We start from the raw sequence: 21,886 nt of genomic DNA, 5'->3' as shown, positions 1-21,886 counted from the left end.
ATATTAAGAACAAATCAATATTTATTAGAGTATTTATTATTACTGCCATTTATTATTAACAGCTCGTCATTGTGAGTGGCTCCATCTCCACTGGGTACGAGTAACACCACACTTCTCTCCCTCACAACCAGTCTGAACAGATACACTGCTGTACACAGCAGAGGCTAACCCCTGCTGTAAAGTGCTGCGACGCTGCAAATGGATTCCATGCAGCGCTCACACAGCTCATCCATTTAGCATCTCTATTCCCAGAAAACAATTAATCTGTGTGAGGGGGGGGGGGGGGGGGGGGGGGGGGGGGGGGGGGGGGGGGGGGGGGGCTCTGTCCGACCAAATTGTTTCCTCAACTGAAATAACTTTCATTAAAGAGCCACAAAGACAGGCAGGGACGGCGGAGAGATTGCATAATCAAGGGCTGCTCGATTTAAAAGTGAGACGATGCGTGTTTCGAAAAATAGATTAGATAAAAATATTCAAATCAGAGATGGAAAGTTACTAAGTAATTTTTTTTTTTTTTACTTTATTGCACATATTAAACATTGCAGGCAATTATAGTAATACAATACACACACAGACACTCTCTCAAGAAGAGGTCAAAGAATGACAGAAGTCCATCTTCTCACGAACAAAGGTACATTCAACTGTAAAACAGCAGTCATATTTTCTATTGTACAGACCTGTTGGATTTTTGTATCCATTGAGTTATTGTAGGGGGGCTAGGTTTCATCCAATTGATGGTGATCATTTTTCTTGCAATCATCAAAAAAACATGTAAGATATAGCTTTGGAAGTACTGTTTAATTTTGAGGTGCTTGTACTTCACTACTTATATGTAATGATTTTCTACTTTCTCTAATTTCAGGAAAAACATTTGACCTTTACTCCACTACATTTCTTGGCAGTTGTAGATACTAGTCACGTATCAGTCTACATTCAAATTGAATAGCATTTTTTAATATTATACCACTGGTTTACAACCTCTTTGCAGGAATTGTTTGCAATACCGAAAGATTGAGGTCTCCCCTAAAATTCTCAGAAGTGTTCATTCATAAAGCCACCTGATGCAACTAGTGCTTCTTATAAAATATTTAAAGGTGCCCTGCCACACGTATTTCATTACTCTGTGGTAATGTCTGAAGTTCTACCATGGACTGTAACAATTTTCTTGGAAATAAATGCCTTGGTTACCTTGTTTCAAGCCATTCTAGTGTGGTATAAAAAGACTGCAGGAAGACAGCTTAATATATGCCAGTTCTTATTAATATTCAACGAGCTAAGACTCTGATTGGCTAAAGCTATCCACTGAAAGCCTGACTAGCCGCATGCTTTACCAAGCACTGGGCAAGCTCAGGAATAGTAATGAGCAACATGACATCAGACTACCAGCTGTTGTAATTGGCCTGAGTTCTCCACTGACCTTTTCAGTGGTTGGTAGTGATGGCCGAATGAAGCTTCATGACCCAGTGTCTTTATCTTCTGAGCCCACTAGATGGCACTCTCTGTTCCACAATTGGTTGAGAATATACTGAAAGACTTAGGCCTTTCTCTTAAAACCAAGAGTACCATCTAGTGGGCTCAGAAAATAAAGACACTGGTTCCCAAAGCTTCATTTGGCAATCACTAGTGGTTAGAGCTGACAGAGGAGGTAGCAGTTCATTTTCACATTCACGACATAACACAAACACATATGGATCTAACATATTTAAAAAAAAATGCTAGTAAAAACTGTTTTGTGTGGCAGGGGGCCTTTGAATAACAGTTTGAAGCCCCCAAAAGGAAAAACATTTACCCAATAATACGCAGAGAAGCAAAGACTTGAGAAAAATGAATTGTAGTCGCCTGTAGGTTTGGAACCAGAGCAGTAAACTATATAAAATATAGAAAAAATGACCTCCACCTCCAACAGTAAAACGCATCTTCCGCAATGATGCATCAGTTAAATGTTAAAAGACAATTAAATATTGTGATGTCTCATTGGTGGGATCTTTGACCTTGATAATTTATTTAAATTACCTGATTATACTTTTACTTAAAGCTTTAGTGCTAGGGGTGTGTAAAAAAAATTGATTCATGTTCATGAATTAATTCAAACTACACCGATTCAAAATCAATCCATAGAATTCCAAAAATATATTAATATTTTTTTGTAAATGGCGTGTATACTATCACATGGGAAACATGTACATGTACATACTGTGAATTGTTTTTTTTAATAGAGAATTGTTTTTGAATTGAAAATCGATTTGGAATTGAATCTTAAGCCTAAAAATCATTATCATATCGTGACATTTTATGAATCCTGCACCCCTATTTAGTGCATTGCTCTTTGATATTAATAAACGTCTGTTACATTCAAGCCATTGTCTTTCTGTATTATTATGTATTATACCATTTTTGTATTTCTATGTTCAGGAGAATGTGTCGTCCGGTGACTTTGTTTTTAACTGCGTAGAGGAGGGGTGGGGGCTGTGAACGATGACATAAGACGTGTATCATGTGGATGCGCCCACAGTGTTGTTGTCATTACTTAGTGTTCCTCATGGGGGCGGCAGAAACTGCTCAGTATAGTTTGAGTAGAATTTTGAATGAAGGTTTTGTACTTGCATTTAAGTTTTTTACATTGTTGTATTGATACTTTTACCTAATTAAATGATCACTGATTAAGGGATAATACAAGAGGAAATAAATAAAAAGGAAGTTAGAAGTCTGAATTAAACTTACAGGTAAACCAGTTGGGCCCTGAGGACCGGGGAAACCAGGAGGTCCCTGTGGGCAGAAAGCAGTGAAAGGAACATCTGAGCCAAGATGAACATTAGCAATACAAATAAAATCAATTCACATCTAGTTAAAGTCAGTTTAAACTTGGTGCTGACAATTAGATGAACACTAAAAACACTGCAGGAGACCCAGAGTGTAAATCAGTGTTTAAGAGGTTAGTGTGTTGGGCCACATTGTTCCTATTTTCACTGAGACCAACAGGGGGCTCTGTGAAATCTTGGAAATTGTCAAACACAAGCTCCAAATCTAAAGCTTTGAGACCAAAACCCAACGGTGCTGTCCTAAAATAAAAAAAGAAAGAAAGAAATCAAATCTGTCTTTTCTCACAGAAGTACCGACTGACTAATGTAAGGCAGTGATTAGAATGCACTTTATACTTTCAAACATTTTTGATTGTTAATAGAGTTTTCAGAGTGGCAATTTGGAGAAATATGTTATCAAAGTACTAGGAAAGAATATCTGCATAGAATTATGTGTGAACTTACTGCAGGCTCATCCATACAGTAGATGGGGATTTCAGAATAAGAGTACAATTTAAAGCTTTCTAGTCCTGCCAGGAACACATACTCCTAAATTAAACCATGGCAAAATATTCAGGTTTATCTACTATTAATAAGCTCCACGGGAATAACAGTTCAGCTGTCTGGAAAGGCTCAAAGAGGAATTTATGTGGCTGAATCTCACCATGTTTCCAGGTATTCCAGCTTGGCCTCTATCTCCTGGTGTACCCTGAAGTGAAGATGAATACATAACAGTGATCCTTAACTATGTAAAGTCATTTTGATATGCATACTTGGACAAAGATACACATATACTCTTGAATCAATTTAAAATTGTGTATATGAAAAAAAACACTGACTTACTGGCTCTCCTCTTTGTCCTGGTGAACCAGGAGTTCCTGGAATTCCAGGGGTCCCTTGGCGGTTATCCTATAAGGCAATTACATAAATCAGTCAGGAAATGAGCACATACGTCTCTGTGGATGTATGCATGTACGTGTTTGTGGGTGTGCATGTCCTTAGTGTAGGACAATGATGCCAACTGACCACTGCTTGTGTCGCCTGCTCTCTCTGCAGCCTTTCCAAACACTGGAAAGCAGACAGGAGAATAGGTTATCAGTGTAAAGCCGTACTGCTGCCACTGCATTATGTCAGACTGATCGCTACTTAAATCAACTTGAATATAATGCAAAATAAAGGTATGCCATTTCACATTTATCAGCACAATAACAAGGATGCTGGTGGCTTTAGTTAAAAGAGGCTTTTGGGCCAGATCCTCAATCGGTGTCAGTGTGGCCCCAATAGTACTCTCTGCTGACCTAGTGCCGTTTCATAAGATTGTGGATATGGAGAGTTGGCAAAAAACTCAGAAACTCCCTTCAAGTCTCACCTTGTCACAGCTGTCCACTGGGGTTACACCTGGCTTGCCCTGGTCTACTTTGTCTTCCTTGGCACCAGCTGTGCCAGGCACCCCTGGAGATCCTTGGGAACAGTCCCCTTCTACACAGCCCTCCTGTGTTGTAGAACACACACACACACACACATATAAATATATACAAAACTGCACTGATCAAAAGCAAATATAAAGGATAGTTACAAGATCCAACAAAACCCCATTCCCCAAAATGCATTTCCGACTCATTAACTTACAGCACCATCTCCAGCAGTAGAGTCTTGAGGCAGCTGGTGTGGTCCAATGAGGTTCTAGAGAAGGGGCAGGGAAATTGAAAAAAAAATTGGTATTACCTTCTTGGCATAAAAGACAATAATTAAGGGAACCTTAAATGTCAAAATCCGCTCTTTTTTTTACACAATCAACAAACCCAAAGAAAGTATGTCAGTGCTCTCTAAATGCAGTTTGAGGACAGCGTTGCAAATTAAAGTATGTTCTCTCCAGCAACTTCAAGTACACATGACATTACAGTAACCTTCACCTCTTTTAATACCAATTGTATGTAACTTATTGTATAACCTTATGTCATCAACACCTATTTGAGTTTTGAGTGCAAAATGAAGTATACATGCAGTCAAATTCACACACCACATGGGGTAGACTTTATCATCACTAAAAGCTGCAACAACAAAAAATGGTGTCACAACCTTTTCAAGCAATATTTCTGTGTAGGACCATAACATTCAGTACAATGTCAAAGCAAAATGAAGTACTGAGGTTGCACAATGTTGCCCCTGCTCCAAGGGACCTGTTAAGTTCAGAACTGCCTTACTTCTCTTTTTCCTTACTCTACAATTAGAACACATTTTGGTGCATTAAATAGTAAATCTTTGTCTGTATTTTTCAAAGTACTCCTACAAAATCCTATTTTATATACTGTTTTCTGTAAAGACCCAACGTAATGTTCACAGGAAAATGCAGCGGCCTATGCTCAGTGCACCACATGCAACCCTCTGTTTATTGCCATTAGGCTCTCTGTAGTAGGTTTAGTTGGGTGTAAATGTCACTAATGTCATTGAAATGTTTTGTATGATTCTATGGTTGAAAAAGAGAAATTTCCTAAATGAAGCTTGTGTTGACACTATATGCTGCTACCTGATTCTCATAAAGAGACCGATATGTGACAAATATAAACTGGTTCAACAAAACATTAGCAGACATGCAACACACAAACACACTCTGTACCCATTTCAACTAATGACTTTGAAGCAGTAATTACAGTCTCTCAAGACCTCAAGTCTGAACCAGAAAAGTTTAAAATTAAAAGAGTAGAACGTGGCACCAAGTATACATGACAGACACATAAATGTCTCTGCTCACACATATCAAACTCATACACACAGACACACATGCAACATATATACATTAAAGAAGAAAAAAACTACATTCCAAAGTGGAGTTACAAATGTTTCTACTGTGTTCTGAAATATAACTGCTCACGTCAACAGCCCAACTCCTTTTATTGGGAATGATGGTCTGCTCTCTATCAAAGCAGTGGGACCCTTTTTACTGAGAATGTGTGTCAATAGCACCTGGCCTAGTTTCAAAGTCATTACAAACCCATTTTACATTGTTCAAATTGGAGACATTAGCTAGAAAGGCTATTTCATGCTGCATGCTATTGGCTGTTTTACGGGCACAAGACTTTATGCATTACCAGACTTGCTCTGAAGAAGGTTCCCTATAATTGTATATCAGTCACTGTGCAATGTTCTCTTTTGCCATACTTGCCATTTACCAACTTAATGAGTTCTCTGAGCAACATATTGTTGTGTTTCAAAGCCATGCAAAATGTGAGACTTTTGAGTACTACGCCACCACTTTGAGTGACATAATAACTACAAAACTATGGAAAAAAAAGAGAAAATTAAGGCCAAACTAAGGCATCTTGCTCCCTGTGCGTTCCAGCTGCACGTCTGTAATGGCCTATCAGTCTCTCCTCTCTGCCAAGCTGCTTGACTGAGTGCCATCCAAAACTGATCAAATCATATGGACACAGGAGCGATATGGATAAATCTTGAATAAAAAGATGCTTGAAAATGACATTCTTTCACCGAAAATGAGTGTCTTCTATTGACTGTAAAAATAAGTGGGGGCAGGGTTGTGAGGCGGTGGGATCGTCATTTCAATGGCTCATTTGTATCCTGTTGTGTTATTTAACCCCCCAATCTAGCATAAATAGACTTTATTTTCCCAACTATTGTTTCCCATCAGATCATTTATAGATTGTTTGTAAATCTCGACAATGCCGACCGCATTTGAAGGCAGCTTCTTTTCACGGAGAAAGACACAAAGAGAAGAGATGGAGCGACTGTGCTTTGTTGTTGCCGGAAATGGTCGGCAGTTAAACAAACTCCTAAGCAGTGTAGTGCAGTTTTTTTACCTTCATAGTGTTTTTAAACTTTCGTGTGGCAGCGATTGAGACAGTGATGTTTCCAATTTACTCTACTGAACTCTGACACCCCCTCAAAACATACTGAAACGTCTGATTCTGGTTACACGACTGGCCACGGCAGCGTGACGTCGGGGTTGCATTTCCCCAGAAGTTGAATCTGTCTCAACTTTACTATAGTATTGAAAAAAAAAAAATTACTTTGGAAACCCAAAATTTAAAATCGAATACCTCGATTATTCTGATCCTGCCCTACTTTCTACAAAGAGTTTCTATAAGTTCAGTCTCAAATGGTTTCCAGCAAATCCCCTTCTTTCATTAAAGTACTTTTTTAATTTCTGTCTTGAAGGTGAAGTTCTCCTTGAGTGCTGGCTGGCTATCAGCATCTATGTTCCTTTAATGAAATTAAGCCATCAGCAGACTTGAAAGAAACAAAAATGACACCATGTATGGGAAGAATCCACAGATATACTCACTCCACCTCATTTCTCTCCTTTGATGTTGCCTTTGCACTTACTCAAGGTAAATTAGCTTTGTCCACAAGAACACATGAGAACTTCTGAGATTACAAACAGATCTGAGTCCAAATGCACAACAGGCTGAAAATGCATATGAAGTGTTTGCAAAATACCTGCATGTTTGAAGTTATAAATCTCAGTCACCATGAAATATGCAGGCATATGCACAAGCCTTATGTCTTCTCCCAAAGTTATCCATAAATAGATATCAACGTTGCCTTTTTTAATATTGTACAACATACACCAATCTCAGCATTAGTAGCATCCTTTAACAGTACCCCTTTTATTATAATACAAGAATTTTGACAAAAAGAGGTGTACACACATACTGTAACTCCGTTATAATTGTTATTGAATGGATTTGTGTTTAGATTTCGGAAGTCAAATGTGTGACAAATGTTACTTATCACAAGCTTGTATTCCTTAATGTGTTTACTTAAATGATTGTGTGTGACCTCAAAAAACTAAAATCAAACAAAGCACACATTGAAGTGCGGAAGAGTTTTTTTAAATAACACTTCCCGATAAATGTGTTTATTTTTTGCTTTTGCATCATTTATACATGAGGCCCCAGATATTGAATCAGTAGCGCCTCTCCTCCTTTTCTCTCTATTTTTACTTACGCTGTATCCAGGTATACCCGGTTTCCCTTGTATCCCGTCGTTTCCAGGGATACCCTGAAAGAAGGAACTGAGGTTGAACTGGTTTATTGCCATTTGAAGGCTAGCCACTCCCATCTCCATCAAAGGGTCAGCGTCAGAATGCTCAAACCTGTTCGTTGTTCCGCCATGTCTTATCAAAGTGCTATTTTGCATTCAGCCATTATCACAAATGCGCCCTTGTCAAAGACATGACCTCTTCCATCACCAGTTTTCATGTCTTTCTTACACCTTTGACTCTTGCAACACAGATCACAGTAACACTTTATTTGAAGGTCTGCTCAAAATACAATCTTTAGAAATTAATAAAATTTTAAATTAGAATTGCTATGCTTATTTCCCATTTTTACTTTGGACCTTCAAATAACTGTTAATGTCTTGAAAAACATTCCCAAAGCTTTCTCAGTTGCTTTCCACATTGGTTAAAGCTCAAAGCACTGGACGGGTTAGTGCATTTATGACTTGATCATGATAATCTAAGTCTCTTTCAAACCAATATATTGCGCATTCAGTATATAATGTTCAATTTCCTACATGCATATGAACGTCCCCATTAAGGTGCAAAGCATGTCAAAGCACTGCCTTTAATAAGTACCCCAGTTGCCCAAACGGAAAGCCTAATATTAAGATTAAGACATACTTTATTGATCCCGCAAGGGGAAATTGCATCAAGCAGCTTGCAGTTGAATCCAAGCTGATGGAGCAGATACTGAAATGAACTGACAAAATACCCCCCTCACCACTGTACTGCCCCTTTTCTCCTACCTGTGGTCCTTCGATGCCATTAACACCCTGAGGCCCAGGTGGGCCAGGTGGCCCAGGAGGTCCTGGTGGGCCCTACAACACACAAAGACATGGCCACAAATGACATCACACATTCATAGTCAAACATAAGGAAGAATTTGGTGATTTTCTGAAACAATCTCCGCAAGGTAAGAACAGAAACACTGCTTGCAGACAGGACTGCTGGCTGACAGATCAGACCTGAGGCCCGGGCTGCCATGTGTTTATTGGAGTTCCTGGAGCTCCCTGGAATACAAATATAGTCAAAATCAGAGCAGCACTGGTGCATGCTAAATATACAGAAAGTGCAGTGTGATGTCAAGAATAATAATACAAATGTCAAACACAGAAAGATGCAACTGGTGGTGGTGGGTAACTCAACATGAAGGTAAATTCTTCTCAATATGCCCCCTATGGAGTCATAATAAACCTACTGATTGTGTGTTTAAAAGAAATTAATGTTTTCAGTCTACTGTTGCGAGGCGACAATTCTTTAGATTAGGTGTGTGTGTGTGTACATGTGTACTCACAGGTCCGCCAATGCCCGGGTGCACAGGGATTATGCAGTTGCAATCTCCAGGCTCACCCTGAAAAATACAAGAAAAAGTTCAAGTCTTTGCGCAATTTTAAGCACAAGCTGCTAAACCCGAGTCCTCATTTAACATTGCAGCCCTAGTGAGTCAGAACTCTTTGAGCTTTCAAGACACTCCTGTGCAGTTTTGCTAAATCCTCAAAACTGTAAGGGGTCACATGCTATGAACGCGTGAACGACTAATTCATGAATTTAAGGTGTTGTACTACATGAATTTGTCCCTAAAACCTTAATGTAATGTAAGAATAAAACAAACGTATAATTCTATGATTCAAGAAAGGTGCATTCACCCAACATCTGTAATACGAGGAGCTCATGATATCCCTATTACATACTAGCTCTCACTACTTTCCTAGTCCTAGTCCAAGTCAGTCCTCCTAGTCCTCAGTATTTATGTAACAGTACGGAACATAGCTCCAGGCTTTGTATGAACACACTGAATAAAGATTCAGAATTATCTGCAAAACTTTACCTATTTAGCTTAGTCTCTCTCAGTTTTCTCAATTTCATTGTCAACTGGGGGCTTATGTCCCACATGCCACACCCTTCCCAACCCTTAAGCACTGCCTCCACTGCTTCTTCATCTCTCCCAACCTCTCAGTTACAGTCTGGACTGGTGCCTCCGATGAATGTGGTAATTAATAGTTCCACACACTTTCTCTCTTAAGGCCCCAAAACTCCTCCTGTCTGCCAGCAACAGTACACTTGTCACCTCTGCTACCAGTCTATCTTTAGCCTGAGGCAGGTGTGTGTGAGCGCACACATGCGTGTGTTTGTGTGTGTGTGTGTGGGTGCGTGTGGGTGCGTGAGGTGAGGGGAACCATCTCTTGTGATTACCATCTGTTCCACCCCCTTTTATTCAAACCCCTCCAGATCCCTTCATCCAAACAAAACGGTAGACTTACCTTGTCCCCCTTAGCTCCATCAAGACCCTGCAAAAGAAGGACACACACACACAGACACACACACAGACACAAGTTACAGCACTTAGTTACTCTTGCTTTGTTGTTCCAGAAGAAAGCTCGCGGAGCAGTGAGCTGAGCGTAGATCAGGGGACAGAGGATGAAATGGGAGCAGACATTGCCTCTGTTATGGATCGAGGCAGACATCCTTGGTTACAAATTATGCCTAAACCGAGGACAATTCCCAAAGAAGCTTAAAGAAAATTAAAACTCTAAACAGACACTAACACAGAGACAATTACATTTCTATAACATCCCTACAAAGTGTTGATGCACATGTGCAAAAACATGCAAATGAAACACTTCAGACGATGAAGGAACAAGACAACTCACAGGTTTGCCATCAGCTCCTTGAGAGCCCAGGGCTCCATCTCTGCCCTGTTTGGGAAAAAGTAAGTGGGAAACATTGTTTGACAAGATAACAGCATGACATTATATGCCAATGTGCACAGGCAAAAAGATGCATTTGGGTCCTACCGGGGGCCCTGCTACTCCAATGCCCGGAGGCCCCTGTGGTCCTTGAAGCCCAACTTCACCTTTGGAGCCCTATGAACAAGAAACACTCACATGGTTTCATTGTTTCAAACAAAATGAGGTACATGTGATTGCGTATTGCAACAATATGTTGGGCTTACACCTCTATATTCTATACTACCTTTCCTCCTTCTGGGCCAACAGGGCCAGTCGATCCTCTTGCTCCAGGTGGTCCCTGTACAAAGAAAGAGATTAGACCAAAATCTGAAAATCTAGTGGAGAAAAGTACAACTTTAGAAATATGGCATTGACTTACTACAAGTCCTGGGAGCCCTCTTGGTCCCTCTTCACCCTAAGCCATTATTGAAAAAGACAAAGAAAAAAAGGCAGGAGGTTTAGGTGGGAAGGAGACAAAGAATGGACATTTGCACTGTAAGAGTTATTTCACATGGTTTCCCGGTGGTGTAGTAAGGAAGAACTGGCTTCCCCGGTGTCAACAACGCAATGACGATTCCACAAGGAACCAAAGGATTTAGAGATCGAACTGCTCAGGAGTGTTTTTAGATAGTTATTTACAACTTCATGAATGTAGTGATAGATCTAAGAGGCTGGAAAACAATATTTATTAAGATCACAGCAGGACTACATCCACCTAGGAGATGTAATAAAGAACAGCATCAGTTGATGACATAAAAACTCCAGATGTGGATCAGTCTTACCTGTGTTCCTGGAAGGCCGACTCCTGTATCTCCAGCGTCTCCCTACATGGGGCACAGGACAACACAGATTAGTGTCCATCAGTAATACATGATAAGACACAATTCTCCGCATGTATTTATGAACATGATGCAAAAAAGGACATTCACACCTTGCTGCCTTTGGGCCCAGCAGGCCCCTGCACACCTGGTAAGCCGGGTTTTCCCTTGAAAAGAAAACAAGATGATCATTCGCAATTTTCCTAGTCAGAAATACTGTACATCTATGAATACTTGCAAAATATGTATTTATACATAAATAAATACACAATTCCCTCACATTTCTGCCAGACTTTCCTTCCCCAGCAGGACCAGGGTCTCCTCTCTCTCCTTTAGGACCTTGCACAGATACACCATCGCCCACTGGAGTCCCCATAGAAGGACAGCTGGTACAAGCATCACCCTGGAAAAACACAACAAATTCAAATCATGATCCAGGGACCTTTGGGAAAAATCTAACTTAAATTGAATAAAAACAATGTCACCATTTAGCCAATCAGTGTATATTTTCAACTGGAAACCATTATGGTCCAAAAGTGTGACCAGTGGCATCTAAGATCACCTGTAATTTTACGTTTCCGTAGATGCAGAGACAAACGACCCATCCGTACAAACTCAAAAGACCCAACTAGATCTCTATCATTTATGGTGTGCAGGAAACATGGCTGCTACCTTTTATACTGCGTGCCCTTAACCATTGACGCAATAAATCAGTCAGCGGATGCAAAATGAAGTGTAGCAAAATTGATCTGAATTAACAGTTCGGTTACTCCGTACCTTTGCTCCCTTCAACCCCGTCATTCCATCCCGACCAGGCTCTCCAGGCAGTCCTGGGGCTCCAGGAGCTCCATCCAGTCCCTCATCTCCTTGATTTCCTTTTTCCCCCTTGAAACATTGAAATATGTTGATAAGAGACCCTAACAGTCAACTCAATGTACTGTTGCTGTCCCAAGTTTATTGTTTGAGCACACAAGGACGCCATTGGTCAGGTGGTCTGAACAGTTGGTGGCAGTAATGTGCAGGATAACGCAGCAATGCACCAGCAAGGGCAGTTGAGAAGAAGAATGCTAGCAAGTACACCGGGATGTAAATATTGCAGTATTTTAAATATTCAAAATATCTGCTATGCAAATGTTTTATCAGGAAGGAATGGACTCCTTTGTTGTAGACATCAAGGATGCACACAATGTGTTTTGGTGAAAAACACAGAATGTAAACATAAATTTTGTTGGTTTATAAGAAAACTCATCAATTTCCCTCGGCAATCTGTTCTTTAGCCAAGTTGTTTATTATAAGTGGCTGGTTTGAATCTGTGTTTCATTATTTTTGAGATTGAGATTTATCTAACTGGAAAATACTAATAATGGTTATAGCCTTAAAAAATCCTCTCAGTCGGTTTGGCTCTGCTTTGAAGTCCAAGCAAAGTGATTGTGGGAGAGCTTCAAGGTAATTTAAAATAGCCTGTCTCCGTTCATGGCAGATTTATTTCCAGTTTTTTAGGCTTTTAAGTGATGCGAATATTCCAAAAGACAGACTTCGTGACCTGAAATAAAGCCTGGGCTCCTTTGAAATATAAGTCCATACCATGTGGGGGGGGGAACTTCCCTTCAGACGTCCTTGGTCCCATTAGATGTCAAATTAGTTAAAAAAAATAAAAAGTCTGTCCCTCTCTAAAGGCAACCAGTGACTCCAAATAGTCTTACTCCTCTAGGTTATTAAATAGCTTATTCTGTTTTGGGTTTGTGTATTTTAGGAGTGAGTTATTTAAAAAAAAAACTACAGAATGTCTAATGACATTGATTGACTGGTTTTAATTCCTCAGCGGACAGCAAGGTGGTTTAATATGGTGTGAATTTGTCGTTGGATCATTGATGGAACACAGAGTGTGAAAACATACAACAAACATAGAACAGCTTTTCATGAACAAGATATATAATAAACCTTGACAGGAAACATACCTTTTCTCCTTTTACACCAGCAAGACCTGGTGGACCCTGTGTAAGCAAATAAAAAGTGATGTACAAATGCATGCAGAAACCTGATACACATACAGGTGCATACTCTCAAACACAGGCAGTCATCTGCATCTTGCACAAGTATTGTGCAAGCCCCTTTCAATTCAGGTAAAAATAACTGGTAACCGCAGATCTACATGGCATGTAAAGGGGAAGGGTGAAAGAAGCAAACATGGATGTATTACACACACAAATCTGCAGTTAGAGGAGAATCCCTGCATATCCTATTTGTACAATAAACATCATGCTTGATTCGCCCTCAGGACTTCTCAAACATTTCTCTCGTCCAGATGTTGCTTAATCTGTTCCATAAAATAGGATAGCAAGATGCTGCTTTGGTTGTGTGGAATTTAATTTCTATCATTAATTCTGATAAAGACAGTGTTCTGACAGTGGCGCCGTGTGCAGTATACATTTCTACTGTTGAACTTCTGTCACAATGAAGGCACAATAACAAAAATGTAATAACTTAAAGCTAAATAAAAACAAATATATACAGCAATGGCAATATGTATATGATATACAGCAATATACATGACATACTGTATCACTGTACAGTGTTGTGTTTGCAAGGATAGCATCAGTCATTTTTCTAGCCCTTTTGAACAATCTCATTGTTTTGCTTCCATTGCAAGCAAGGCAATAATGTAACCTCTCAAAACAGAATGTAAGATAAACCCAGTTTTTAATTGCAAAAAGCTGTCTGTGTACATTTGGATAAACTGTATTCCCTAGATAATCTTGTACCTGTTTGCCATCAGCTCCAACACCTGGATGTCCGGGTGGACCTGGAAGTCCTGGTTCGCCTTGCTTGCCTATTCCTCCAGCAGGCATTTTATAGCCAGCAGAGCCGCTACCAGCCTCGAACGACTGGCACAGACCACACTCGCCCTAGGGGAAGGCAGGGAGTCAGGATGGTCAGTTGACATGACAATCAAGCTAAATAGTGCAAAAAGCAGATGCATATGACTACACTTACCTTCTCACCCTTTTGGCCAGGATGACCAAGACCAGGCTGCCCCGGCTCTCCCTGTCAAGAAATACATATGACATTAATGGAACGAGATAATGTTTTACATGGATTTTTTTTTTTATATGCACTTACAGGTTTGTTTCTGAAGGTACTGTAATTGTGAGATGCTTGTGCATAGATCGCAAAAGCAACATATGGAAAATGTTCAATATCCCAAGAAGGAAACTCCCCTTTCAGCTCAAAGTGCATAATTAGCTATTAGCATCTAACAATCAAGTAGTTATTGACAAAACTGAAATTCTACACTGTACTTTACTAGCTCTAATTTTCCATGTTGTGTGTTTTAATGTTGTTTTAATGATTAATTCAACATCTGGCCAACGGACAACAGTTAAAAATTAGCCTGCAGGTGGAGCGCCCTGGCAGCTAATCTGGTAGAGCCTGCGCTCCATCTATCCTTGAAGCAGCGGCCCTTTGCTGCATGTCTTTCCCCTTTCTATCCTATACACGTTCCATATCCTAGTTGCCGACAGAAATTACCCAGATTTCCCTCTTTTCGACCGGATTTCCATTACCTTGATCTTTCTTCGTGGATTTATAAGGACTATGGTTAACTGCTCCTCAGATCTCTGTAGGGTAAATCCAGACAGCTAGCTAGACTACTTTTTTTCTGTTGCAAGGCCAAAACAACTTTTGTGTGCATAAAGTTCCTTCCTGAGGCTATTTTTCAGAGGCCCTCAGCTCTATCCGGTGCCATGAAGATTGTGATTGGTTTACAGGAATGCCAATGAACCAGAGCATGTTTTTCTCTTATCCCTGAATGCTGTGTGGACTAGCCAGACCCTCCATGACAGCGCTGTGGATGAAGGTCTGAGACCACATTTACAATGATGTTGATCAATGTGCATTAACCCTGAGAATGAATTAATAAACATACTACTCCATCCAACCATGCGCTCCCTAGCAAACGTTTGTCACTGCTCTCTTACCGTTGAGCCTTTCTGTCCATCCTTGCCACCAGGTCCCCGTGGTCCAGGCTTTCCCTGTCCCATAGACATATTTCAATTAACAACATCACTGAATCTGGATGTGAAGATATTCTGTTTCAAAGAACTGAATCTCAACTTACCGGCTTACCATCAGCTCCTATGCTGCCTCTGTTACCCTGCAGACAAGTTTAAAAATGTCCAAAATTCACTACGCCATCTGAACTTCACAAATTGATAAAAAATTGTCCAGGCCTTTCACATTGGTAATTCACATTTCATAGGTAAGGTGCACCCTACAGGCAGTCATGTCAAATGATTTTGTTTTTTTCACGAGCTAAGCTTCTCACTAATAAGTTCCCTGCTGAGTAAAATCCCTGTGGCAGACAGTTTTGGGGCCTAGAATTAGCGCACCGCTGCGATTATGCTCATCATAAAGTCTCTTACGAGCCCCATTCTGCAACCTACTGAGTCAGTTCACCTTATGTAAATCTAGTCTGCTATTGAGGTCACCAACTCACAGTGCTGTTTCATTTCATGTTACCTACCTTCTCTCCTTTAAGACCAGATGATCCTACATTTCCTGGCTCCCCCTATGGAGCAGGGGAAAAATTGAACAATACATCATTTTAATGAAGGTGCTTATTGCTGCTCACACATGCCAGCAAACACACTGACATAAACAAAATCATGAAAACAATTAGCCTCAGTTTTCTTCTACCATGCATGTTACAGTGTTTAGAATTTTTGCCTTTCAGTATAACCAAAGATAAAACCGTTTGTTATGGCTTTTACCTTGGTTGTGTTTTTGAGTTTACTTATCTGCTTTTCAGTTCACATTAGAATCACATTCATTCTTCCTCTAACAGACTTACTTGCTCTCCTTTCTTTCCGATCCCAGGTTCCCCCTTCTCGCCCTTCTGCTGCAGGGTTTGGCTGAGGACGCCGGGGACGAGGTTAGGGGTTAACTCTCCGAGGGTGGGGCACACAGAACACTGCTCTCCCTAAAGCGTGTAGACAGTTCAAAGTTGGGTCAGAGCTTGTCTACCAAATAATTATCCACATCACGACTCATTCAGATAGAAACACACTAAAATAACATGGTTAGAAATGCTCTGGTGCTCCAAGACAGGAGCAACTAGTGCTACATGAACAATGATGTGTAAAGGTGTGACATGACTAATAACGCAAAGCTCCCTAATTACTCCTCTAGCTATCTGGCAAAGGAGAAAAGTAGTTTGAACAAGAAATTGTTTAACCTGAAGCCTAATAAAAACCTGACCTTTTCTCCTTTGATGCCAGAAGATCCTGGTTCGCCCTGCCAAAACAAAGAAAAACACAGACATTCAAGATGGCAAATTAGTCCCAGCTCACTCTGATGAACATGTTTGCTTTGAGATGTCACGTCTCGATGTGGCATTGCAACAATACAGCGGTACAATTAGGCAGACATGTGTCTGTGTGTATCAACTATGTGTGAGTGGGTAGGTGTGTGGAACTGGTTGGCATTCATGGACATTAGGTCTGGGTACTGTTAAATAATATTCAATACCAGTACCGATACTGATACCGTGACTTTGATACCCCGGTTCCTAAACGATACCTTTTTCCGATACCGATTTGATAAAACAAAAATAAATAACATTTCGCATAAAGGCAACAAAAATATATTTTTATTCTTCAGCTTGTACTACATGAGCCCCGTCTCTGTGTAATGTAGAGTATTTCCTGCGTGTCTCTACAGCCAATCACAAACATTATTATATCTTCATAGAAGCATGCTGCATGCTTATTGCATGCAGGCTCACCAACTCTGATCAGATTAACTCCTTAGGTATTGAAATTGGGTATTTAATGACACAGAATTTTTTATACTTGATGCTTAGAGGCAATTCTTTCGGTGCCTAAAAAGTACTGAATTCAGTTACCAGCCCTAATGGACATATGGTTACAGATATACTAGGGTGGCCATTTGTATTGTGTGTGTGTGTGTGTGTGCGTGCGTGCATGTCTGTGTGTGAGCAATTTGTTCTATTCTGTGGAGTTTAGATCAGCTAGTGTGCTTGCATCTGCTTTAGGAGAGAGAGTCTTCTGCTGCTGATGTTAGCAAGTCTGAATATATAGGAACGCAGATGAGCGTGTGTATAGGTCACGCTTCCACTGAATCTGAATGGACCATGAGATGTAAATGAACGACTCTATACCTTGTGTCCCGCCTTGCCATCTGCGCCCAGAGGCCCCTGGTACATTTAGGGGAAGAAAAGAAAAGAGATGAGCAGGGATGAGCCAGAAGTTATTGTTAGTTCAACTTTGATTGAGTGAGGTCATCGTATCTCACTCTCTCTCTCTCTCTCTCTCTGTTGCTCTACCTCCTTCCCCCTCTTCCCTAACCAGGTATGACAGATGGATGCTTGCATTATTGGAAATCGTTGCACTGAGAATCTCATAAGGCTCTAGATTTATATTCCTTTTCCCTACCACAAATCACTCCCTATTTCACCTGCTGGGGTTAAGTTGGGAGATGTAGAATGAACAGGAAGAGAAACAAAATGCACAGCATGTTGAGTGCTGAGTCACCGCAGAAAGAGAGAGAGAGAGAGAGAGCGCGATAACGAGAGAGAAAATATGATGCAATTGCAATAACAAAATGACCTTTGCCTTGAAGCATAAACTTTTGACAGCGTTCTTATGCGTTTGCTTCCTGAGCTGCAGTGAGAATACAACCCAGAGGTATAAATAAACGCCTTACCTTAGCCTTAAAATGATAAGAAAAATAAAATATATACACTATCAAACAAGTTCTCAAGGTTCAATTGTCAGCTACAGCTCAGACTGTGACTACAACTCGCTAATAAAACGTGTAGCGAGATTGTAAAAATGGTAAACTGAACCACTCAGGGTAGGTTCAGAATACATTACAGTTTGACATTGAGCTCAAACCGTTGTACTTACGGGCAGTCCTCTCTCTCCTATCCCTGGTAAACCAGGCTCTCCTTTCGGGCCTGGCTTCCCTTGCAGAGCCACTGTGTTACCCACGTCTGCAGGCAGCACGGGGCATACTTCACATGGGTCCCCCTAAGGATTGAACTCAAGTCAATAAGTGGATGAGAGAGCACACAGGCGTACAGATTTAGAGATTAAAAACCGTTTGCAAGTACCTTGTCTCCTTTAAACCCTGCTGGTCCTCTTGGTCCCTAAGAAAACAGCAGGACCCCAGTCAAACACTGATGTATCCGCTCAGTCAGATTAGACAGATCCATTTCTGAAGCTCATGCATGCACTGCTGAATATCAATCAATGTTTAAAAGAGTCTCACTGGATCTCCTGACATCCCTTTCTCTCCTGGAGGTCCGGTATTTCCCTGTTAACACAAATCAGACTATTGTTACAGGTACCCTGAAAATCATGTTTTTTAACTTGTCTAGTATGTCATTTTGGGTTTTTACAAGGGGCAAGGGGTGGCAGATGCTCTGTCAGTAGGGAGTTGGGTTGGGAACCGGAGGGCTGCGGGATCAAGTCCCCATACGGACCAAAGTATGGTGATGGACTGGTAGCTGAAGAGGTGCCAGTTCACCTCCTGTGCACTGCCAAGGTGCTCTTGAGCAAGGCATTGAGCCCCCAATTGTTTGGTACCCTTTCCATGGGCAGCCCCCCCCCCCCCCCCAACTCTGACATCAGTAGTGCATGTACATAGGTAGTGTGTGTACTTCAGGCCTGTTTGTAATGTGTATAACAATAACAACAGAGTGAACACATTGCAATTTCCCTTGCAGGATTAATGAAGTATAAATTATTATTATTATTGTAAGAATTTCTGAATTTACAGAAGGTTACGTAATCCTTCAACCACAGTGGAAAAAAGGTGTGATGATGTTTATGTGCTCATCTGTATCAGTGGTTCCTCTACATTCCTATTAGATGAGCTGTTGATCCACCTTACCCGTCATGTTCCAAATATGCTATTTTGAAGGGATTACAAATGGGGACATTTATCAACATCATGTGTTAAATGCTGAACCTACCGTGTCTCCCTTTGCACCACCCGGTTCACCAGGAGGGCCCTGACGGGAAAACAAAGTACGAGAATCTTTTCAAATGCAGTTCTGAGGACACTTTTAGCCTTCTGACTAAGACAATGATTGCTGCACCAAAAGAAAGAGTCCTGTCAAGTCCTGCCCTGCTATGCTGAGATCAAGGTCTAGTAAATTATGAGTTATACTTTTTTAGGTCAAACTGAGACCATCTCAAAGACGAGCGTAAGGACATTACGATAACCAGTTACACCACTCAATAAGTGCACATAGGCTTCTTTATTTTCACCAGAGGATTAAATAAAACAAAAAAACACACACTTACTGGTAAGCCAGGCTTTCCGACTCCCGGTGGGCCTGGAGAGCCGGGCTTCCCTGGCTCCCCAGCCAAACCCTCAGGACCCACCGAACCTGGGGTACCCTGGGAAAACAAGTTCACCACAGCTCTATTAAATCAGGGTTTCTGCAGCTTTCACCAAACCAAATTTAAAACTTTTTAGAGACCATTATAAATTATATTTAGGACATAAATAGCAGGCATGCTTGGTTCTTTCAGGAAATTATGTAAAGATTGACAAAGAATTTGTTTACAGCATTTACTATCTAACTGGGCTGTTGTGGGACCTGTCGGTGGGGATTGCAATGGACAAAGTACACGGGTAGGAGCAAATTTCTTGTTTAGCTACATATCCATCAATTTAAATATTTTTTTGTGAGAACAGTTCACTTCATTTACTATTGTATGTGGTGTTTTCTTTTGCAGGGTGCAAATATTATATACATAGTGATATATAAATATAATATATAAGAAGTCAGATGTCAGAGTCCAGAAACATCTTCTGAAACAATTCCCTGATTTCCTCATTTGCATTATAAGGCTGGTGTGTAGATTGGAGGAAAAATAAGTTGCCTGTAGGTCTCATTCGTAGCGTAATACAGCAATTTATATTTGGACTAGCTACGGAAAGAACTACAACCACACACCACAGAATAAAAAAATTTAAGAAAACATTTTATGAGCATAAGAGGTAGCGTTGCATTGACCTAGGGAAATTAAGACCTGTTGAAAAGGATATCAGAACTAGAACGTGACTTTTGAAGGCCTTACATTTTAGACTTTTTAAGGAAACCCTGTAAATCCAACCTGAACTGAATATATATGACTGACAGGTTGGTGGTAGAAAGTCAATGAAGACAGACCTTTGTTCCCTTGGGGCCGATGACACAGATGGACCCTGCTCGACCCTGGGAAATGGTGACAGACAGAGAGAGAGAGAGAGGTGACAGCATCAGTATGGTCACTGAGATAGTCAGGGCCAGCCCAGAATAATCAATCACATCTACAAAATGTTGTCATAAATTGTCAAAAGTCAATTGTTGATTTCCCCCGTTTGTTGACATTTCACAATTTGAAATTGGAAAGAGGTTTTCTCTTCAGTGGTGCAGATGCAATATTTTGTAACTGCCTGATTCAAGTCACATCAACAAGAACATTCAAATTCAGAATGTCAGATAGCTTAAGGAAATATATTCTCCACCAATCCATCTGTCCATAACAAGCACTTAGAATGGTGAACAGCCGAACGTGAGCGCGTCTGATGCCGGAAACCAGAGAGGGGATATCTCAGAGCACACACACGTTGTAAATTGTCCCTCAAAACTTTTCATGCGTCTACAGGATCACTGCGCTGAACACGGAAGATTAAAAGGTTTAAGTCTTCCTGAATGGGCGCCTGCCTGTGTGTGAGAGACGAACGGCGCAGTCAATGAGGCAGCATTGATTGTGCAAGCTTTGTTGCTCCAGCCTAATCTAACAGGCATTAACAGGCCGACTTAACGCCACAGGAGAGAGGGGGTCTAAGCTTAAAGAGTAATACCGTATAAGTTTACTGAATATCCACTCTTAGGCAGATAAAAATGGCAAGTGTGTGTGTGTGTGTGTGTGTGTGTGTGTGTACTAGTGTGCATTTGAGTGCATGCTTATTATAGCATTTGTTTCACTTAACCTCAAAGCACATCTCATGTTTGAAAGATACTTTTATTGATTCATATATACAGTATAAAGAGAATATAAATAAATAATAAATAAGTCAAAGCCACCTACATCCTTGCCTGGAGTGCCTGTGAGACCCTGTGTACCGATCTCTCCCTTCTGACCTTTTTGTCCCTGGACAGGGCCAGAGAACAAAACGAGGAGAAACAAAGAGAGGGAAAAGTCAAATAAAATAAGGGGTTAGAAAGGAATTAGATGGGCATTAAAAAGGTCATATCTTCATTATTCATCAATGAGAGTTTCTTTAACCTTTTACCTTGTACCCTGCTGCTTCGCCCCAGTTGGCAGGCAGCGCCTGTGGAGAGGAGGAATGGAGACAAGGCCCAGATCAATGACCTGGCTCTAAAGAGACATCACACACACACCGCTGGAGCATAGCAAACAACAGAGTGACCAGTCAGCAACCCGATTGGACTACTAGCTGGAACCATATACTCACACACACACACACACACACACACAC

At 40.8% G+C, this 21,886-nt stretch overlaps 1 protein-coding gene across 2 annotated transcripts in view; it reads right to left on the bottom strand.

The window, feature by feature from the left end:
- The window catches only part of col16a1 (collagen, type XVI, alpha 1), an 81,570-nt gene that overhangs the window by 24,529 nt on the left and 35,155 nt on the right, over positions 1 to 21,886 (bottom strand). The window contains exons 14-49 of one of the 2 annotated variants that reach the window (XM_034892072.1): positions 21,680 to 21,718; positions 21,475 to 21,537; positions 20,571 to 20,615; positions 19,696 to 19,791; positions 19,362 to 19,400; positions 18,656 to 18,700; positions 18,498 to 18,533; positions 18,292 to 18,414; positions 17,544 to 17,579; positions 16,622 to 16,657; positions 16,215 to 16,343; positions 15,888 to 15,932; positions 15,483 to 15,518; positions 15,343 to 15,396; positions 14,360 to 14,410; positions 14,128 to 14,271; positions 13,324 to 13,359; positions 12,143 to 12,250; positions 11,646 to 11,768; positions 11,479 to 11,532; positions 11,330 to 11,371; positions 10,927 to 10,962; positions 10,792 to 10,845; positions 10,614 to 10,682; positions 10,470 to 10,514; positions 10,080 to 10,106; positions 9,113 to 9,169; positions 8,784 to 8,828; positions 8,565 to 8,636; positions 7,764 to 7,817; positions 4,428 to 4,481; positions 4,168 to 4,290; positions 3,825 to 3,866; positions 3,642 to 3,707; positions 3,463 to 3,507; positions 2,722 to 2,766 (exon numbers count right to left, since the gene is read on the bottom strand). In XM_034892072.1, the coding sequence (XP_034747963.1) occupies positions 2,722 to 2,766; positions 3,463 to 3,507; positions 3,642 to 3,707; positions 3,825 to 3,866; positions 4,168 to 4,290; positions 4,428 to 4,481; positions 7,764 to 7,817; positions 8,565 to 8,636; positions 8,784 to 8,828; positions 9,113 to 9,169; positions 10,080 to 10,106; positions 10,470 to 10,514; positions 10,614 to 10,682; positions 10,792 to 10,845; positions 10,927 to 10,962; positions 11,330 to 11,371; positions 11,479 to 11,532; positions 11,646 to 11,768; positions 12,143 to 12,250; positions 13,324 to 13,359; positions 14,128 to 14,271; positions 14,360 to 14,410; positions 15,343 to 15,396; positions 15,483 to 15,518; positions 15,888 to 15,932; positions 16,215 to 16,343; positions 16,622 to 16,657; positions 17,544 to 17,579; positions 18,292 to 18,414; positions 18,498 to 18,533; positions 18,656 to 18,700; positions 19,362 to 19,400; positions 19,696 to 19,791; positions 20,571 to 20,615; positions 21,475 to 21,537; positions 21,680 to 21,718 (2,214 nt within the window). Of the gene's footprint in view, positions 1 to 2,721; positions 2,767 to 3,462; positions 3,508 to 3,641; positions 3,708 to 3,824; positions 3,867 to 4,167; positions 4,291 to 4,427; positions 4,482 to 7,763; positions 7,818 to 8,564; positions 8,637 to 8,783; positions 8,829 to 9,112; positions 9,170 to 10,079; positions 10,107 to 10,469; positions 10,515 to 10,613; positions 10,683 to 10,791; positions 10,846 to 10,926; positions 10,963 to 11,329; positions 11,372 to 11,478; positions 11,533 to 11,645; positions 11,769 to 12,142; positions 12,251 to 13,323; positions 13,360 to 14,127; positions 14,272 to 14,359; positions 14,415 to 15,342; positions 15,397 to 15,482; positions 15,519 to 15,887; positions 15,933 to 16,214; positions 16,344 to 16,621; positions 16,658 to 17,543; positions 17,580 to 18,291; positions 18,415 to 18,497; positions 18,534 to 18,655; positions 18,701 to 19,361; positions 19,401 to 19,695; positions 19,792 to 20,570; positions 20,616 to 21,474; positions 21,538 to 21,679; positions 21,719 to 21,886 lie in introns of both variants that reach the window. The other variant, XM_034892071.1, reaches the window with a different exon arrangement.

The sequence above is a fragment of the Etheostoma cragini genome, chromosome 14 (assembly GCF_013103735.1).
Source record: "Etheostoma cragini isolate CJK2018 chromosome 14, CSU_Ecrag_1.0, whole genome shotgun sequence".
Taxonomy (NCBI): Eukaryota; Metazoa; Chordata; class Actinopteri; order Perciformes; family Percidae; genus Etheostoma; species Etheostoma cragini.
Note: the sequence above shows the minus strand (reverse complement) of the source record. Positions and strands in the feature narration are given on the sequence as shown.